We start from the raw sequence: 16,145 nt of genomic DNA, 5'->3' as shown, positions 1-16,145 counted from the left end.
ACGGCTTTTGCGCGTGGCCATGTCTAATGTTCACAAAATTTAAATAATATGAATATTCACAGTATACTTAAGTGACTTGCTTGGCAGTTGAAAATAAGTCTTTTCAAGTTTTTTTCCCCCCTAATGTAAGCAAATAATGCTCCACAAACGTTGTATTGTGGTTATATACACAAAATGTAGTCGATCAAAAGATATTTTAAATGTTTTGAGGTCATTTAGACGTGCACCTTCATAACCTGATAGTGATAACATACCAATTAACAGCAATTTTACTACAGAAATAAAACGTAATGAAAAATAAAGGCGAATCAGTTCACCGAAAAGAACCGATTCTCTTAAATGAATCGAACTCTCTTCTGAGCCTTTTTACAGTTTATGTTCTAAGCATTAGTTTCATGTAATTCAGTTTCTCGGACTCTAGGGGTGTAGTTTAGGGTTGTGGGAGGTTATGGAGGGTGTTGAGACGTGGATAACTCTCCACTATGCCTTTCACTGAGTGTTCAAAGAGGATATTGTGTCTTCCTTTTGTATTTAAGGGTGTTTAAGTTACACGTGATGCAGCTTGAATGTGCGTTAAGAGGTTTAATCGGAAGGGCTGAATAACAGAAGCAAGCATGGACGGAGCTTGGGGTGTTATTCTCATTTCTCTGGCTATGTTCGTGGGATGTTTCGTGCTCGGGATAATTCCACTATTGATCAATTTATCAGAGGTAAGATGATTCACATTCAACAAGTGTTGTTTATGCATAACGGGATACATAACGTTACAGACGATAAAGCAATATATCAAATGCAGATACAAAGTTTTACATACACTATATGTAACGTTACATTGTTGCATGCATTATAAATGAAGTTTAGCTGCATCATTAAGGTTTTTACTATACCTTGGACTTTAACCTGTGGATTTGCGTTCAGTCACGTAACGTTAGCTGGTTTTTATGCACGTGATATTTAGGTCTAAAAAATCTCTGTGCTGTGGCAAACAGAGCTCAATTTTATATATTTTGAGTTGAATGTCATCGTACAAAAAAAGGTAACATTACTGTGGTATATATGGCAAGATTACCACGTTCATGTGGTATTTCAAATATTACCATGATGCATGTCTAGAAAACATTGCAATACTCTGTTACTTTTTGTCAGTGTCATACTATAAACCATGTAAGGCCATGACTATTAACGGCTAATGCAGTAACTGTGTATTTTGACATTGAAATACAAGTTTAAAGTTATTTCAAGACATTTTCTCCACCCTTACAGCACAAGCTGCAGTTGATTACTGTGTTGGGGGCGGGGCTTCTATGTGGCACTGCCCTGTCAATCATCATCCCTGAGGGGGTGGAGTTAGTGCAGGAGTCATGGAAAGGTAAGACTGGCCATCTTCCTCTGTTTTATTCATTCACTGACTTCTCTATCAGGGAATGGATATGTAGAGTCTTTGTATGTCTTTGTTTACTCTTTGTATGTCTTTGTTTACTTTTATGTAAAGTCATTTCAATGGTAACCCCATACTCAGCAGGCCATGATCAATTATGTTTGAGAGTGCATGTTTTCTCCTTCTCCACATATAGACTGGTATTGCTCCACAATGGAATGGAATCAAAATATATCTGGATCAAATTCAACACTTCATCTAGTCGAAAAAAAAGGTCTGCGTCCTCATTTCTTCATAGGAGTCTCTCTCGTCTTGGGCTTTACGCTCATGTTTGTGGCGGATCAGATTGCCAACTACTGCACCATGAACGGTACCTCAATCATAAACTTATCATCATAAACACAGCTCTATAATTATACACTCACTTCTTCCAAACATAGGCTGTGTTCGGAATAGAAATTTATAGTGTAGTTCCCTTATATTGTTTTAACGGTATACAACAAAAGATTTCAAACTGTAGAATGTTGTATTGTTTAATTCAGTGAGTTATCATGTCAGATATAAAACATTATTTTGCATTTTTAATCCAACTTCTTTGTAAAACAAAATATCCAAACTTTTGGAGTGACTCTTGAAAAAATTAGAAATCTAGGTCATATTTAATCTCAAAATCAAAACATAATTATAAGAAATTGCACTTTGCATAAAGATTAGGCCTATTTTTTAGAGCTGATTAAAGGGTTAGTTCGCCCAAAAATGAAATTCTGTCATTAATTGCTCCCCCTCATGTCGTTCATCTTCGGAGCTCAAATGAAGATCTTTTTGATGGAATCTGAGAGATTTCTGTCCCTCCATTGACAGCTACGCAACTACCACTTTGATGCTTCAAAGAGATCATAAAAATAATATAAAGCTCTCAGATATCATCAAAAAGATCTTAATTTGTGTTCTGAAGATGAAAACAATCACTGGTTTGGAACGACATGAGGGTAATTAATTACAGAATTGTATTTTTTGGGTGAATTAACACCCTTTAACATCTTTTGCATGTGTCTTGTATTCACACAAGTCTTCAATTCTCAGTAGTTCAGTGTAATGTGTCAAATTTAATTCTTAGTATATTATGGAAAATATAAAGCACAGCTGCAAGCATGCATCATGAATTTAATTTATTCCACTTGGCCGCACACAGACACAATGAAGTCTGCGGAAAGACAACCCGGTGTGAAATGCTGTCGAATGCTCTCTTGAGAACATGTCTGTTTGTCTTGTTTCCCAGAACCCCGAGTGCGCATGCACAGTGGCAACAGTGTCACTGCCACCCTGGGTCTGCTTATTCACGCCGCAGGTAACAAGGGCCTCAATGCCACTATTGTGTTCCCACATTGCCCAGATAAAACAGATTATATTACAGTGAATCATGCCAGTAGTGCTTGTCCTGAGGATGATTATTCAAGTCAGTGAACAATGGGTTTCTAAATAATCTTCCGTTGTGTGTTTATCACAGCATCTGTCCTATAATTACCAAAAAGGGACACAATCTAGGGACTAAAAAACAGACTGAACTCATTGTCTGGTTTGGTTTTCATGGCTAGTGTTACATTTCTGTTTTCTCACAAAGTGAATAATGATGCCTCAGATCGTTTGGTTGCAGTGTTTTGTCAGGTGTGAAGAGATGCCCACAGCTTGTGAGGAACTTATTTGCATGACGTTCACATTGTTTCTCTGTCTTCAGTTGATGGAGTCGCTCTGGGTGCAGCTGCCGCCTCATCACAGGTGTCCGTGCAGGTTGTCGTGTTTTTTGCTGTCATTTTGCACAAGGTGAGACTTCACTGGTATCGGTCTTTCACACTGCTGAGTCAAGTGACCCTAGTAACACCAAGACCATGGGTTCGATTCCCAGCATGAACTGATCAAATCTATTCCTTAAAGCGTAACTCTCGCCAAAATGCAACCTAGGGTCTTTTTGTTAATCTACCCGAGTCAAACTTTCGTGTAAAAGCATAATTAGAATGGAAACGGCACTTTTAAGTTTGACCGTATTTTCGTTTTCGGTCAAATGTGACCCTGGACCACAAAACCAGTCACATGGGTACAATTTTTGAAATTGAAATGTATACATCATCTGAAAGCTGAATAAATAAGCATTTAATTGATGTATGGTCTGTTAGGATAGGACAATATTTGGTCGAGATACAACTATTTGAAAATCTCGAATCTGAGGGTGCAAAAAAATCGAAACATCGAGAAAATCTCCTTTAAAGTTCTAAATTTATGCTGCCGATTGTGCGGCATTCACTCACAAAAATAAATGTTTTATATATTTACGGTAGGAAATTTACAAAATATCTTCATGGAACATGATTTTTACTAGGCCTGTCACGATAACAAATTTAGCTGGACGATAATATTGTCGTTCGAGACCATTTTCATCTAATATAATGATAATGGCATAATAATGGGTACACCTTTTCAAAGATCTATAAACTTTTATTTCTTAAAGCGACACTATGTAACTTTTCAACCTTCATAATATATTTCCAAGATCCTTGTGATGGTACATCGACTTACAATAGGTTGAATGACACGTCTGCCATAGCCTGACAGGGTCTGTATCGCTTTTACTGGCATTATGTAACTTCGGGGTTCGGGTAGTAACAAGAGCACAAAAAGAACTACAAAATTCGACTGCTTTACGGCATACGTCACTTCCCCCACCACTTCGTCAAATTTGGACGTGAGAGGCCAACCAGCGTTTGTTTTCGGCTTTCGTGCGTATGTTTTTGTCATGGGAGTTGTTTACACCTGGCCACTTCATGCATTTTCTCAGATCGGATAGCTATCCGATCGTGAAAAGTCCAGGTTTAAATGCCCTCCGAAACGCATTTGAGACGGATTTGAATCCGATCCCTCAAACCACTTCACGAGGAGATCTGAGACGCATTCCAGACGAAACTGGACAAGTGTAAATGCATATGGTTGTTGAAACCACATATGTAAATTGTACTCCTCCCAAAAATGCTAAAAAAAAAACGTGTGAGAGCGTTGCATAGGCTATTATGTTATATCCAGATATGACGACGCGCTGGAACACGCATCACCGCAGATGAGCAACTGCATCAAGCCAACGTGCAAACTATCGCAAATCAAAGTGAAAGTAAGTCGCAGACGCTTAACACACAATCTTCATCATTAAAAGTAAAGAAACTAAATGATCTTACCAGGGCTGTTACTGCTCTCTCTTATTGCGGTCTTTGATTTTGAAATGATCTATAAAATGCAGCTCATATCTCGGTGACGTGCACTCCATTAAATCTGCATATAGCGCGAGAATTGAAGATCGAATTTAAATCCGTTTCGCAAAAATACATTTATGTGACCAGGTGTAAATGGAATCGTTTTGATAAATCAGATAGCTATGCCTCACGAATTAGTTTGCCAGCGATTATCATGAGAACAGCTTTCAATATCTCACATAATTATCATAAATAAGCCTAACGTAGAGGTTGTAAATAGTGTAAACGAGCACAATTTGCAAACTATTATGATAAATTGCAATAATCATGTCTAATGACATAACGGCCAATGTTATGAAATAATGCGACGTACATTTAACTTAATTGATGTTGTCTGGCATTTTGTAATGTTTACATTCCAATAAAAACAACACAAATTAAATTATACAGTAGGCCTAGACTATTTACTTGTGATTTAGCTGCAATCATGTAAAAATGTTATAATATAATTTACGACAGTGCAAGTATTCCACAGCGACTCTAGGGGTCGCTGTTTGACAAAAACACAATTTCTACTTAGTGTGGCTTTAAGAATATTAAACATTGAAAACGGAAAACATTTAAAATTTCCACAAAAAAATGAACAAAACAACCAAAAACAATAAAAGCAATGGACTCTCAGTGTCTGTTAAAGGGGTGGTTGATTGTGATTTCACTTTTTTCATTTTAAATGGTGTGTAATGTTGCTGTTGGTGCATGAACAGTATCTGCAAAGTTGCTGCGCTGAAAGTTCAACGTAAGCAGAGATATCGTCTTTTAAAAATCAGGAAGTTTAATGCCTACAAAAACGACTGGAATGGGACTACAACGAGATACTTCCCGGGTTTTATACGTAACTAACCCATGCAAAAAAGGGGGCATGGCCATATTTCTGCAGCTTTGTCGAAGAGGAAGAGTTATAGTGGAGAGCTGTAGCCATGCCGTCGAAAGTGTGTTATTTTCACCCAGCTGCCAGGTCTTCTGTGTTCGGGCTTCATACGGACGCTGTAGTTTGTCAACAATGGCTAAAATTTATGTTTGATTATGTTCCTGAAAATTTCAATCGTAATAGCTCTCTGTGCTGCGCATTTTACGGAAGACAGCTTCCAGAATCTCCACGAATTCAATGCCGGATTCAACAAGAAACTGTTACTAAAACATGAAGCAGTTCCAACTTTAAAACCAGAGGCAGCAGTTGTTGGGCCACAACCTGTAAGTAAGACTTAATAATGTTTGCATGTATAATTTCAGAGGTAATGTTTTAGTTTTATCAAGGACGTAAACAAATGCCAGCGCTGGCTTTAGTAGCCACTTACACGTACAAACGCGTACAAACATTTTGAACCTGAATTTGTAATTATGTACTAATTTTGTAAATGTATTTTCCATGTATATTTTATGACGATCGATTTGATCAGGAACGTAAACCAATGCCAACGCTGTTTGTTTATAGCCAGTTAGTTCGATGCTATTTTGTGTGTATAAGATAAACGTGTATAAAGTTCAAAAAATTATATGTAATCGCAACAGCCAACTTCAGCTGCTGAAGTTAAAACAATAACTTTAAAAAACGGTATTACTCAGTCATTTATTCAGTTATATTAAATGTTTAATCAGGAGAAAACCGTATCTCAAAAGCTAACAAGCAGCAGTAGCATTTTCAAGTAACAGCGTATCGAAATTCTTATATAATAATAGTAGATTAGAATAGAATAATAATAATAAAAAATTTACCATTCAGAAATGTTTTGTAAGAGCCGTGTTTGGGGAGGTTGCTTGACTCTCTTCATTGCCGCTTTCTGGGTCTGATTCTGGCTCAAACTGATACGGCAGTATTGACACCATTATTTACATTTGACCGGAGCACATGCAACTTTCGCCCATAAAGGTAATGGGCGTGAAGTTTCCGGACAACATACACTACGCAGTTTAGCCAATTACAACACACCGGCCCAACTAACCAATCTGAGCCCATTGCCTGTTTCTGAGGGAGTGGTTTCATAGAATCAGGAAGTCAACCGGTCGTTCAAATGACAGAGGAGAAAGCGGCTTACAATAAAGGTGAAATTTATGAAAAATAAGACTTAAAAAAAAAAAAAAAACCAGAAGACATGTTATATTGCACCCCATAAACACAATCATGCAAAGAAAAAAAGCAGTAAACCACCCCTTTAACAAAAAAAATTGCCTCAACAGGCCATATCACACCACTTTGCACTGTCCTCCTGTTACTTTGTCGACTAAACGCCCGAGTGATTGTGTAACTTACTGTTACATGCACTTTATTGCGTGTATATGCTACGCACTGAAAATACTTGGTTAGGATTAGGGGTGAGGAGTGCGTGCGTATTACACGCCATAAAGTATGCATCATATGCATGCAAAAACTATTTTTGGCGTATAAATGGCACGAGAAATAACATTCGTGGTATAGATACGCATTTTCATGAGATCGGGCTCGCTGTCGCGTTTGGCTTTGAAACCAATTCCATCTTTTTCTTTTCTTTTCTTTTTTTCCTCCAACTCACAACTAGCGTCTTTTCTATGGAGTCAATATAGGGCCATATATATCTGCAAAATAAAACAATGTTTTGCAAACAAAAAATATGTTTTGCAAAAAAAAAATGTTTTGCAAATAAAAATAAGAGTATTGAGAATTTTTTTTGCTTTTTTGCAAGTAAAAAAAAAATTATTGCAAAAGAAAAGTTAACCACTGAGAGAAAAAATAAAGTTTAGCAAAGTAAAACTTCAGCAGCATTGACTTTGCAACACATATTTCCCTTTGCGCCGCTCCTTTAAATCCGCGTTTCAGTCATCTGTGCCTCTGCGGCGCAAGCTTTCCTTTGCGCTTCATTTTTCTTTGCGCCTCGCTTTGTGTCCCTGATTTGACGTGGGGGGAGGGGTCAAGAGGTTGGGGTGTGTACAAGGGACGAAGGCGCGTCCCTCTCGTAACGTCATCAGCGCGAGCCCCAGACTATTATTGTCAATAATACATAGCCTACCTGTGATCCATCACCCGGGCTGCGTTCCAGTCCAAAGTTGTCATGCCCTTCACTTGCTAACTTCCCTCCGTCTCGTTCACTCGGATGTACGTCATTGCGAGTGCCCACTACTGGCGGAAACTGCAATGGGCTGAATTGGAACGTCCTAAGCCCTTGATCACTTGGAATCAGCTGTGGAGTTGATTTATTATTTACATTTTGTTTCCCTTTAAGAATTTGTTTAATGCAGCATCCAAATGTTTATAGGTGTGTTTGGGTTGTTTTAAATAAATATATATATATTATATAATATTTCATAGAGTTGTCTGTTGTGGTGGTGATAAAACGAGATCTGTGGTGACGTCACAATCGTACTGCATTGTGGGACATATAGGTGCCTGAAGTGTACATATGAAGTAGACTCGCTCCCTCGGTCAAAATCGAGGGAACGAGGGTCTGTCCATCTAAACTTCCCTCGTCCACTTCACGAAGTGAAATGGCGGCAGGGATTCCCCCAAGGGGAAGTGCTTAGGGAAGTTCGCAAGTGCATGTCTAAAAGTGGACTGGAACGCAGCACCAGTCGGTCTGGGGCTCGCGCTGATGACGTTACGAGAGGGACGCGCCTTCGTCCCTTGTACACACCCCAACCTCTTGACCCCTCCCCCCACGTCAAATCAGGGACACAAAGCGAGGCGCAAAGAAAAATGAAGCGCAAAGGAAAGCTTGCGCCGCAGAGGCACGGATGACTGAAACGCGGATTTAAAGGAGCGGCGCAAAGGGAAATATGTGTTGCAAAGTCAATGCTGCTGAAGTTTTACTTTGCTAAACTTTATTTTTTCTCTCAGTGGTTAACTTTTCTTTTGCAATAATTTTTTTTTTACTTGCAAAAAAGCAAAAAAAATTCTCAATACTCTTATTTTTATTTGCAAAACATTTTTTTTTTTGCAAAACATATTTTTTGTTTGCAAAACATTGTTTTATTTTGCAGATATATATGGCCCTATATTGACTCCATACTTTTCTCTCTCCCGGCAGTCGCCGCAAGCAGTCCCGCCGGCGCTTTCCCATACAAAGACCATGTGACTGACAAGCGCCGCGGCGCCGCCTCAAAGACCATGCAACTGACAAGAGGGTTCACTCCTCCTATACGCTAAGGAACCGAGAGTGGTCATCCAGTCTCTTTGGTAGAGAGAGAGAGAGAGAGACGAGGAAAACAAACAAGCATGCAAATGGAATTATCGCGGCCGGAAAAATTATCGAGCTCATTTTTTTATCGTGCGATTAATTTATTTATTGACTATCGCGACAGGCCTAATTTTTATTTAATATCCTAATGATTTTTGCCATAAAAGAAAAATCGATAATTTTGACCCATACAATGTATTGTTGGCTATTGCCACAAATATACCCTTGCGACTTGTGACTGGTTTTGTGATCCAGGGTGACAAATTGCCTTTTGAATGGGAGTGTTAGGGACACGACTATAGCATCAAAATCACTATTCTTAAAACACTAAGAAGGCTCAACACAACATGAAACTTTGCTCGAAGTATCACCAGGGGCTCTACACATGAACTCCAGCATTGACAACATTGTTTGTGTACACACAGTTTACTAAAAAGAAAGAATTTTAACAACTCACATCTCCCTCTCCCTCTCCCTCTGCCTCTGCCTCTCCCTCTCCCTCTCCCTCTCCCTCTCCCTCTCCCTCTCCCTCTGCCTCTCCCTCTCCCTCTCCCTCTCCCTCTCCCTCTGCCTCTCCCTCTGCCTCTCCCTCTCCCTCTCCCTCTGCCTCTCCCTCTCCCTCTGCCTCTCCCTCTCCCTCTGCCTCTCCCTCTCCCTCTGCCTCTCCCTCTCCCTCTGCCTCTGCCTCTCCCTCTGCCTCTCCCTCTCCCTCTCCCTCTCCCTCTCCCTCTGCCTCTCCCTCTCCCTCTCCCTCTCCCTCTCCCTCTCCCTCTCTCTAGGCTCCAGCCGCGTTTGGTCTTGTGTCTTTCCTCATGCACGCAGGTCTGGAGAAGAAGACTATTCAGATGCATTTACTGGCGTTTTCTGCTGCTGCGCCACTGATGGCCATCAGCACTTACTTCATCCTCAGTGCGGTGAGAGACCCTGTTCTCTTTATTCATTCTTTGAAACTTAGGCCCTGTTTTCACCTGGTATTAAGATGTGTTTTGGTCGATCGGATCACAAGTAGACAGGGGAGACACATTCCCTTTTACACCTGGTGTTTTAATCCGTCTCTTTTGTCCACTTTAACCACTTCTGTCCTGATTTCTTCGAGGGGAGGGTCTATGGGCGGCTAAATGTGTGCTAATGGACAAAATAAGCTCACGCAATTTACATATGAATGTGACCGGAGACGACAGAAAAAACACGGAGAGCATCAGCTTTAGTTTCTGCTCTTACAGCCACAAGACCAGCCGATCGCTGTGTGTGTGTGTTAGAAATCAGGAATGGTGAGAAAACATTGTGTTTGGTATGTTTTTCGTCATCAAACCAAACTTGGGTCTTCAGCCGACAGTTTAAATTCCCTCTGGCTAGACCCTTCCCATAATATTTACTCATTAGGTCAGTAGACGGAGAGTAAGCATCCTTTGTGGCTGTTCAAACACATTCGACCGGATTCCTTTCATAGTGTAAACGCACATTTATGCATTTGGCATCCCTGGGATCGAACCCACAACCTTGCGTTGTTAACGCAATGCTCTTACCACTGAGCTACAGGAAAGCTATGCGGTCGAACAGCTACAAAAGACGAGTTGTGAGTTTTTGACTACATCTAGAAGCGGTCGAAAGTGGACAAACTCAAAACGTTTTAGACCCTGTTTATGTAATCTCAATTTTTGAAGTTTCTAATAAGTAACTAGATAAGAATGTTTGGGGTGTGAGTGTGTCATGGAGAGAGAATGTATGTTCTGAACATTACAGTAGTGCAACTAATGTTACAAATTTTCCATTTAATTCTTCTGTTGTTATTAATTTTGTACTGATCTAAAATAAAGCAATAAGCCCCTCGAAGCCGTGATTTACTGTGAATCTAGAACAGTTAAGGGGCGTTGTTACGCACGACGCGGAGCGGATGTTCTAAATCCACTGTAAATCACGGCTTCAAGGGGCTTATTGCTTTTATAAAACGGTTACTCCATAAAAATATTCATTTTAATATTTGAAGACTTCAAATGCAAAAGCCTCTAAGTGCCATCTGAAATTTTCTTCTAGAATGATAATTTTTATCAACCTTGTATATTTAAGTTCAATATTTCACTTAAATGGCAATGAAGATTACCTATTAAAGGGATACTTCAGCATTTAGCATTAAACTTTGTAGTAGTAGAAAACCTGTAGTATTTTCAAATTACCGAATGGCATAATGAATGGCGACTGTAGAACGCAAAAGCCGAATCCCGGACATTTTGGGCGATCTCGAAATCCCGGGCAGACTCGTCACGGAGGCTCACTAGTAGCCTAGTCTTGTTGTTTAACTGCGCTCTCTTACCGGTAGGCGTGACTTGGGAGTGGCCTCGTAGAGCAGCGAAGCAAGTGCATTCTGGGAGTTGTTGTCTTTCCATCCACATAAGCCAAAAATACATTTTCTGGCTTTTCTCAGTCTAGAAAGCACCAAATTTCTTCTACATAAATGACCCATTTTAAATACACATTCATCTTTCCAGAGGTGAAGTAGCCTATCCCTTTAATTGTGATTTAAGTGAAATTACTGAACTTAAATATACGAGCTTGATAAAAATGATCATTCTAGAAGAAAATTTCAGATGGCACTTAAGAGGCTTTTGCATCTGAACTCTTCATATATTTTATTCATAAAATAAACACCAGCAACAAAAAAATATAACGTTATTATAACACATTTATTCCTCCGCCAAGCAATGTGGATCCATAGAGGTTGCCAAGCAACACATGCAGCAACAAAGAATCACAGTTGCGCAATAACACTGATGTAATGCGGTCACAGGTGTGTGTTTGTTGAGTAATTTACAACGGCTTCGAACGCGGCTCAACCAATCAGAATCAAGGACTGGAAATATCCGTTTTATAATAAGTAATCAATACTTTTTTATCTTTTGCAGTCTAATGGCTCGTCCCAGAGCCGTCTGAGCGCTACAGGCATTGGAATGCTGTTCTCAGCTGGGACTTTCTTGTATGTGGCCACAGTTCATGTTCTGCCTGAAATCAACAGCAGAGGACAGCAGAGCTCCACTCACCTCTACCATCATGCAGGATCGGGATCCTACCAGCAGCCGGGCGGTCTGAGCATCACAGAGAGCCTCACTTTCATCCTGGGCATGGGACTTCCCGTGCTGTTGGCCCTCGGACTGCCAGATGATTAATCTGTAAAAAACAATCCAACAGCCAGATATGTGACGTGTAATGATTCATTTTGAAATGTTTATATTTTTATAAAGATGCTCTTTAGAGTTTTGTTTGGTTTGTTTTTTGCCGGGAAACAAAACACAAGCCTGTGGCATGCTGGTATTTATGTGCAGTTAGGGTCCGACTCTGGGTCATTTGTCTTCTCAACACTGTCAAATTGAATCAAATAAAAAAACACTGATATTTACGTATTTTGTCTTACAGCTGAAGTAATTTTTTCTCACTGCCATAAAGTTGCAATAATTAAGTGCAATACAGTGCTCTTTTTCCAAGGAGTTTAAAAATATCGTTGTTTATTTTTTTGTAGTTTTGTATTAAACCAAGAATGCCTTATATTAGTAAAAAACAATGTTTATGTTTAGAATTACAATCCAGTGCAATCTTGAGATGGCACGTCAGTCTCTCTGGTACGTGACAATCTATTAAAAGCCATTTAAAGCCACTGTTTGTGTTTTGCAAATCATTTGTGTGGATCAACATTCCTGTCCAAAAACAGTCCTAACCCAGTCCCTAGCCCTAAACTTAACCCTACCCGTATCTTACCCTAACCTAACCCTGGTTATATTATAAGCCTAAACTTGACAAAAACTGTAAAGTTGTCTCTCAAATCTGATTGGTTGATTGGAATGTTGTTCCAGGATCAACAAAGATTAACTTGTTTAAAAGGTCTGTTGCTGATAAATAGCTATTGGGACACCAATACATGTGCAATAGACCATTGGCAGAATATATGTATCTTAAACCTGCAATTTTAGTGATGATCTTTTTAGTAACTAGTAACAAGAATGTCCTGACTGAATTTGCAATTTACAATAGTACTGGCCAAGGACATTGTGAAGGTTTCTAACTAGTGCTATCAAATCAATTAATCATATCTAACATAGAAGTTTGTTTATATATATATATATATATATATATATATATATGTGTGTGTCTGTGAGGAAATATATATACTGTATGTATGTATATATATATATATATATATATATATACACACACACACACATTATATATCAAACTTTTACGTTATGCGATTATTGATTCGACAGCACTATTTCTAACCAAGTTGGTCTCAAATTTGCAACACAACTCTATTTAATAAAAAAGGAGAAATATTGTAAAATATTCCAAAACTTTATTGGTTAATAAAGCATTCAGAAATCACATATTTGTTCAAATAAAAGTCAATAAATAAATAAATTCTCTATATAATAAATACATGGCCTGTCTTTGGTGAAGTCTAAAAGCGTATTAATCGTCTTTTGACTTGATAAATACAGTAATCAGCACTGTAAACACCTCATTTGTATGAAAAAACATACATAAAACTAGTCTAATACTTCTGCTGGAAGATGGATTTACATTTCAAATGTGTCTATTGTTTGGCTGCATTAATACTATTGTAATTTGATTTTCATCAGTAGGACTATTTTAGTAGCACTCTTCATGGTTTCAGGCGACCCATGTGAGCGTTCAGCTCGGCTTCTCGAGCCATCTGGTCAAAGGTGCGCCGGGACGTCTGCTCCCTCACCCTGTCCCGCATGTAGCAGGAGGCGTGAGCCACTTTTCGGCTCCTCTCCATGACCTCGGCTCTCTCTTTCTGCAGCTTCTCCCTGCGCTCGTCCTTTTGCGTCACGGCCTCGTATCTTTGCTCCCACTGTGCTTTCTCCTCCTCCAGGACTCGGTCTTGTAGTCTGCGATGATTCATTTCCTTTTCCTGGTTTTCTCGTCTGGCACGTTGAGCTCTGCGACTCCGCTGCTCCTGCGCCTGACGCACGGCGTTCTCCATCCTCACCTGGCACCGCTTCACCAGCGTTTGCTTCTGCTCCAGCCAATCCCTGTTCTCCCTCTCCACCCGCTCCAGCGCCATCCGCATCTGCTCCTCCTCCTTCATCGCGCGCAGTCGCATCTCCTGCACGCGCGCTTCCACAAGCACCTCACGGTTCTCCCAGGAGCGTTGCAGCTTCCGCTCCAGTCCGTTTCTCTTCATCTCCTTCTCCATGTGCTCCTGCTCCTCGGCCTCCTTTTTTAGGAGGAGGTGCTTGAGAAGCTCCCTCTCGTTCTCTTGCTTGATTCTCCTCAGTTCTCTCTTTTCCTGCGTCCGCTTGCTCCTCATCGCATGCTGCTCTTTATCACGCGCCGCCTGCAACTCCTTCTCTCGCTGCGCCTCCTCACTGCGCTCCTTCTCCTGCAGGAGCTTCTCCTGGTAGCGCTTGCGTTCTTTCGCTTCACTGTTTGCCGCGTTATGCTTCGACCTGCGTTGAGTTTGTTGCTCCTCGGCGAGTCTTCTCCAGCGCTCCTCCTGTTGAAGCATCTCTCGTTTGCGTTGCTCCGTAAGAACGGCCTCCTCTTCCTCTCGATACCTCCTCCGCTCCTCCAAGTCCTCCTGCCAGCGACGGATATGTCGTAGAAGCTCTTTTCGCTTCTTTAGCTCCAAGCGAGCTCTCCGCGCCTCCTCACGCCTCTTCTCCTCCTCACGATTTTGCTCCTCGAAATTGCTCTGCCGTAAACGAAACTGCTCCTCTTCATGCTTGGCCAGCATCAATCCGGCAATCTTATGATCTTTTTCCGGTATCGTGATGCATAGTTTGCGACTGATCTCCTGCGAGAGGCTTTTTAGTCGGCGCTCCGTCGCAGGAGAACGTCTGAGGTCGGCCAGACTGAAACTGTAGGGGAACTTCTGAGCGCACGTGGTCGTAAACCTGTCTGAGATGGTGATCGCAGACTTTGAATGAACACGGTCATCTGTGAACCGTGGATCACTGGGACTTTTGGCTTTGGAGTCAGTGCTTTGACTCTCAGCTTTTTGTTCTAGCACGGTTTCCAGGGCTGTGAAGGGTTTTACAGATGACTTTCTATTCCAGCCCTCTTGTATGATCCGCTCTCTCTCCTCTCGACACAAGCGCAGTCGTTCTCTTCTTCCTCTCTCGTACTCCTCATATAATACAGTCACTTCCTCCAAAGAGGACTCCAGGTTTTCATCAATAACATTTGTGAGGGATCTGAACAGCAGATCAACAGGTTTCACTCCCAGTCTTGCACAGGATTCAAGTGAACGTGGACTTGTAAGAACATATCTGCTGTCTTTAGCTTCGGGAGAGTTAAAATTATACAAATCCAAATGCAGGATCGGTGAAATTGATCTAATATGCTCCATTAACACCCGTGTTTAATATAATGAGTGCATTTGATCGAGAATACAGCTGGTTTACTAATCCGTCATACTAACCCCCCGGTTGACAGACAAAAATAAAACCGTGTTTTAATACATTTTTAGTCTACGTTTTTGATTTTTGTAATACTTATTGGCGCCTGAAACTGCTCTTCAAAACCACGGACGCTTCTCGGATCACCATAGCAGCGCAGTAACGTCACAGGAACAGGCCGTGTGTTCAAGCCTATGGGAATTCACATTTAAAACAGCGCCATCTAGCGGCCAGGCGTTCATATTGCCACGACATTCAGCAACAGTACCGGGACTTTTCAAGCAAATACAGTGCGTTTGTTTGGTTGTAAATTACAAAACAATAGATAAAGTGTTGAAAATGAAGACAAAGGTATTATAGTGGAACATGTTGATAGTTAATGTGATGAACTACTCCTGATACCAGTGTGATCTTGAGGAGAAATTGCTTTAAGAATCGTATTACTAAAACAAAATATCAGCAAATATTTTGTCCTGCAGCATTTGTTTGCACGACATTTGCGTCGATATTTTGTCTAATGCAATATTAAAATAACCTCTTCGTATATAAAATTGTCATGAAAGCATTTGCTCGTATCGCATAACAGAATATGCATGATTAAAGGAGATATCCACCCTTGAATAAGCAAAAACAACATATTCAGTAAATAAAAACGAATCAGTATTAGCTCACTGCAAAAACTTATTTTTGTCTTATTTTCCAGAAAAAAAAATCTAAACATTCTTAAATCAAAATACATTTACTTGAGAAGCAAAATGACTTAAGATTTAAAGTCTTGTTTGTTTCGTCGAGCATTAATGAAAAGGCTTCTTGGTTTGCCACAGGAATGACGCCACTAACCATGCAAACATCCTGTGATTACACACAGTTTCTCCTGAAACCCTCCATTATGAGACCTCTGAGTGACAGGGCAGTT

The 16,145-nt window shown here is 40.4% G+C and overlaps 2 protein-coding genes across 2 annotated transcripts; one reads left to right on the top strand and one right to left on the bottom strand.

Moving 5' to 3' along the window:
• The first annotated feature begins 408 nt into the window (after nt 1–408).
• Nucleotides 409–12,465, top strand: LOC309486217 (zinc transporter ZIP9). Its single transcript, XM_082153475.1, has 7 exons — nt 409–710; nt 1,264–1,369; nt 1,575–1,748; nt 2,658–2,726; nt 3,114–3,199; nt 9,599–9,733; nt 11,720–12,465. Exons 1-7 carry the CDS (start codon nt 615–617, stop codon nt 11,978–11,980), a joined length of 927 nt encoding a protein of 308 aa, XP_082009601.1. The 5' UTR covers nt 409–614; the 3' UTR covers nt 11,981–12,465.
• LOC309486167 (uncharacterized protein) lies at nt 12,313–16,049 on the bottom strand. The gene has a single exon (XM_082153391.1). The coding sequence runs from the start codon at nt 15,178–15,180 to the stop codon at nt 13,468–13,470; it is 1,713 nt and encodes a 570-aa protein (XP_082009517.1). The 5' UTR covers nt 15,181–16,049; the 3' UTR covers nt 12,313–13,467.
• Between the last annotated feature and the right edge of the window lie 96 nt (nt 16,050–16,145).

This window comes from Leuciscus leuciscus (assembly GCF_965113295.1).
Source record: "Leuciscus leuciscus genome assembly, chromosome: 22".
Taxonomy (NCBI): Eukaryota; Metazoa; Chordata; class Actinopteri; order Cypriniformes; family Leuciscidae; genus Leuciscus; species Leuciscus leuciscus.
The sequence above is the reverse complement of the archived record's forward strand: the minus strand, read 5'-3'. Positions and strand labels throughout refer to the sequence as shown.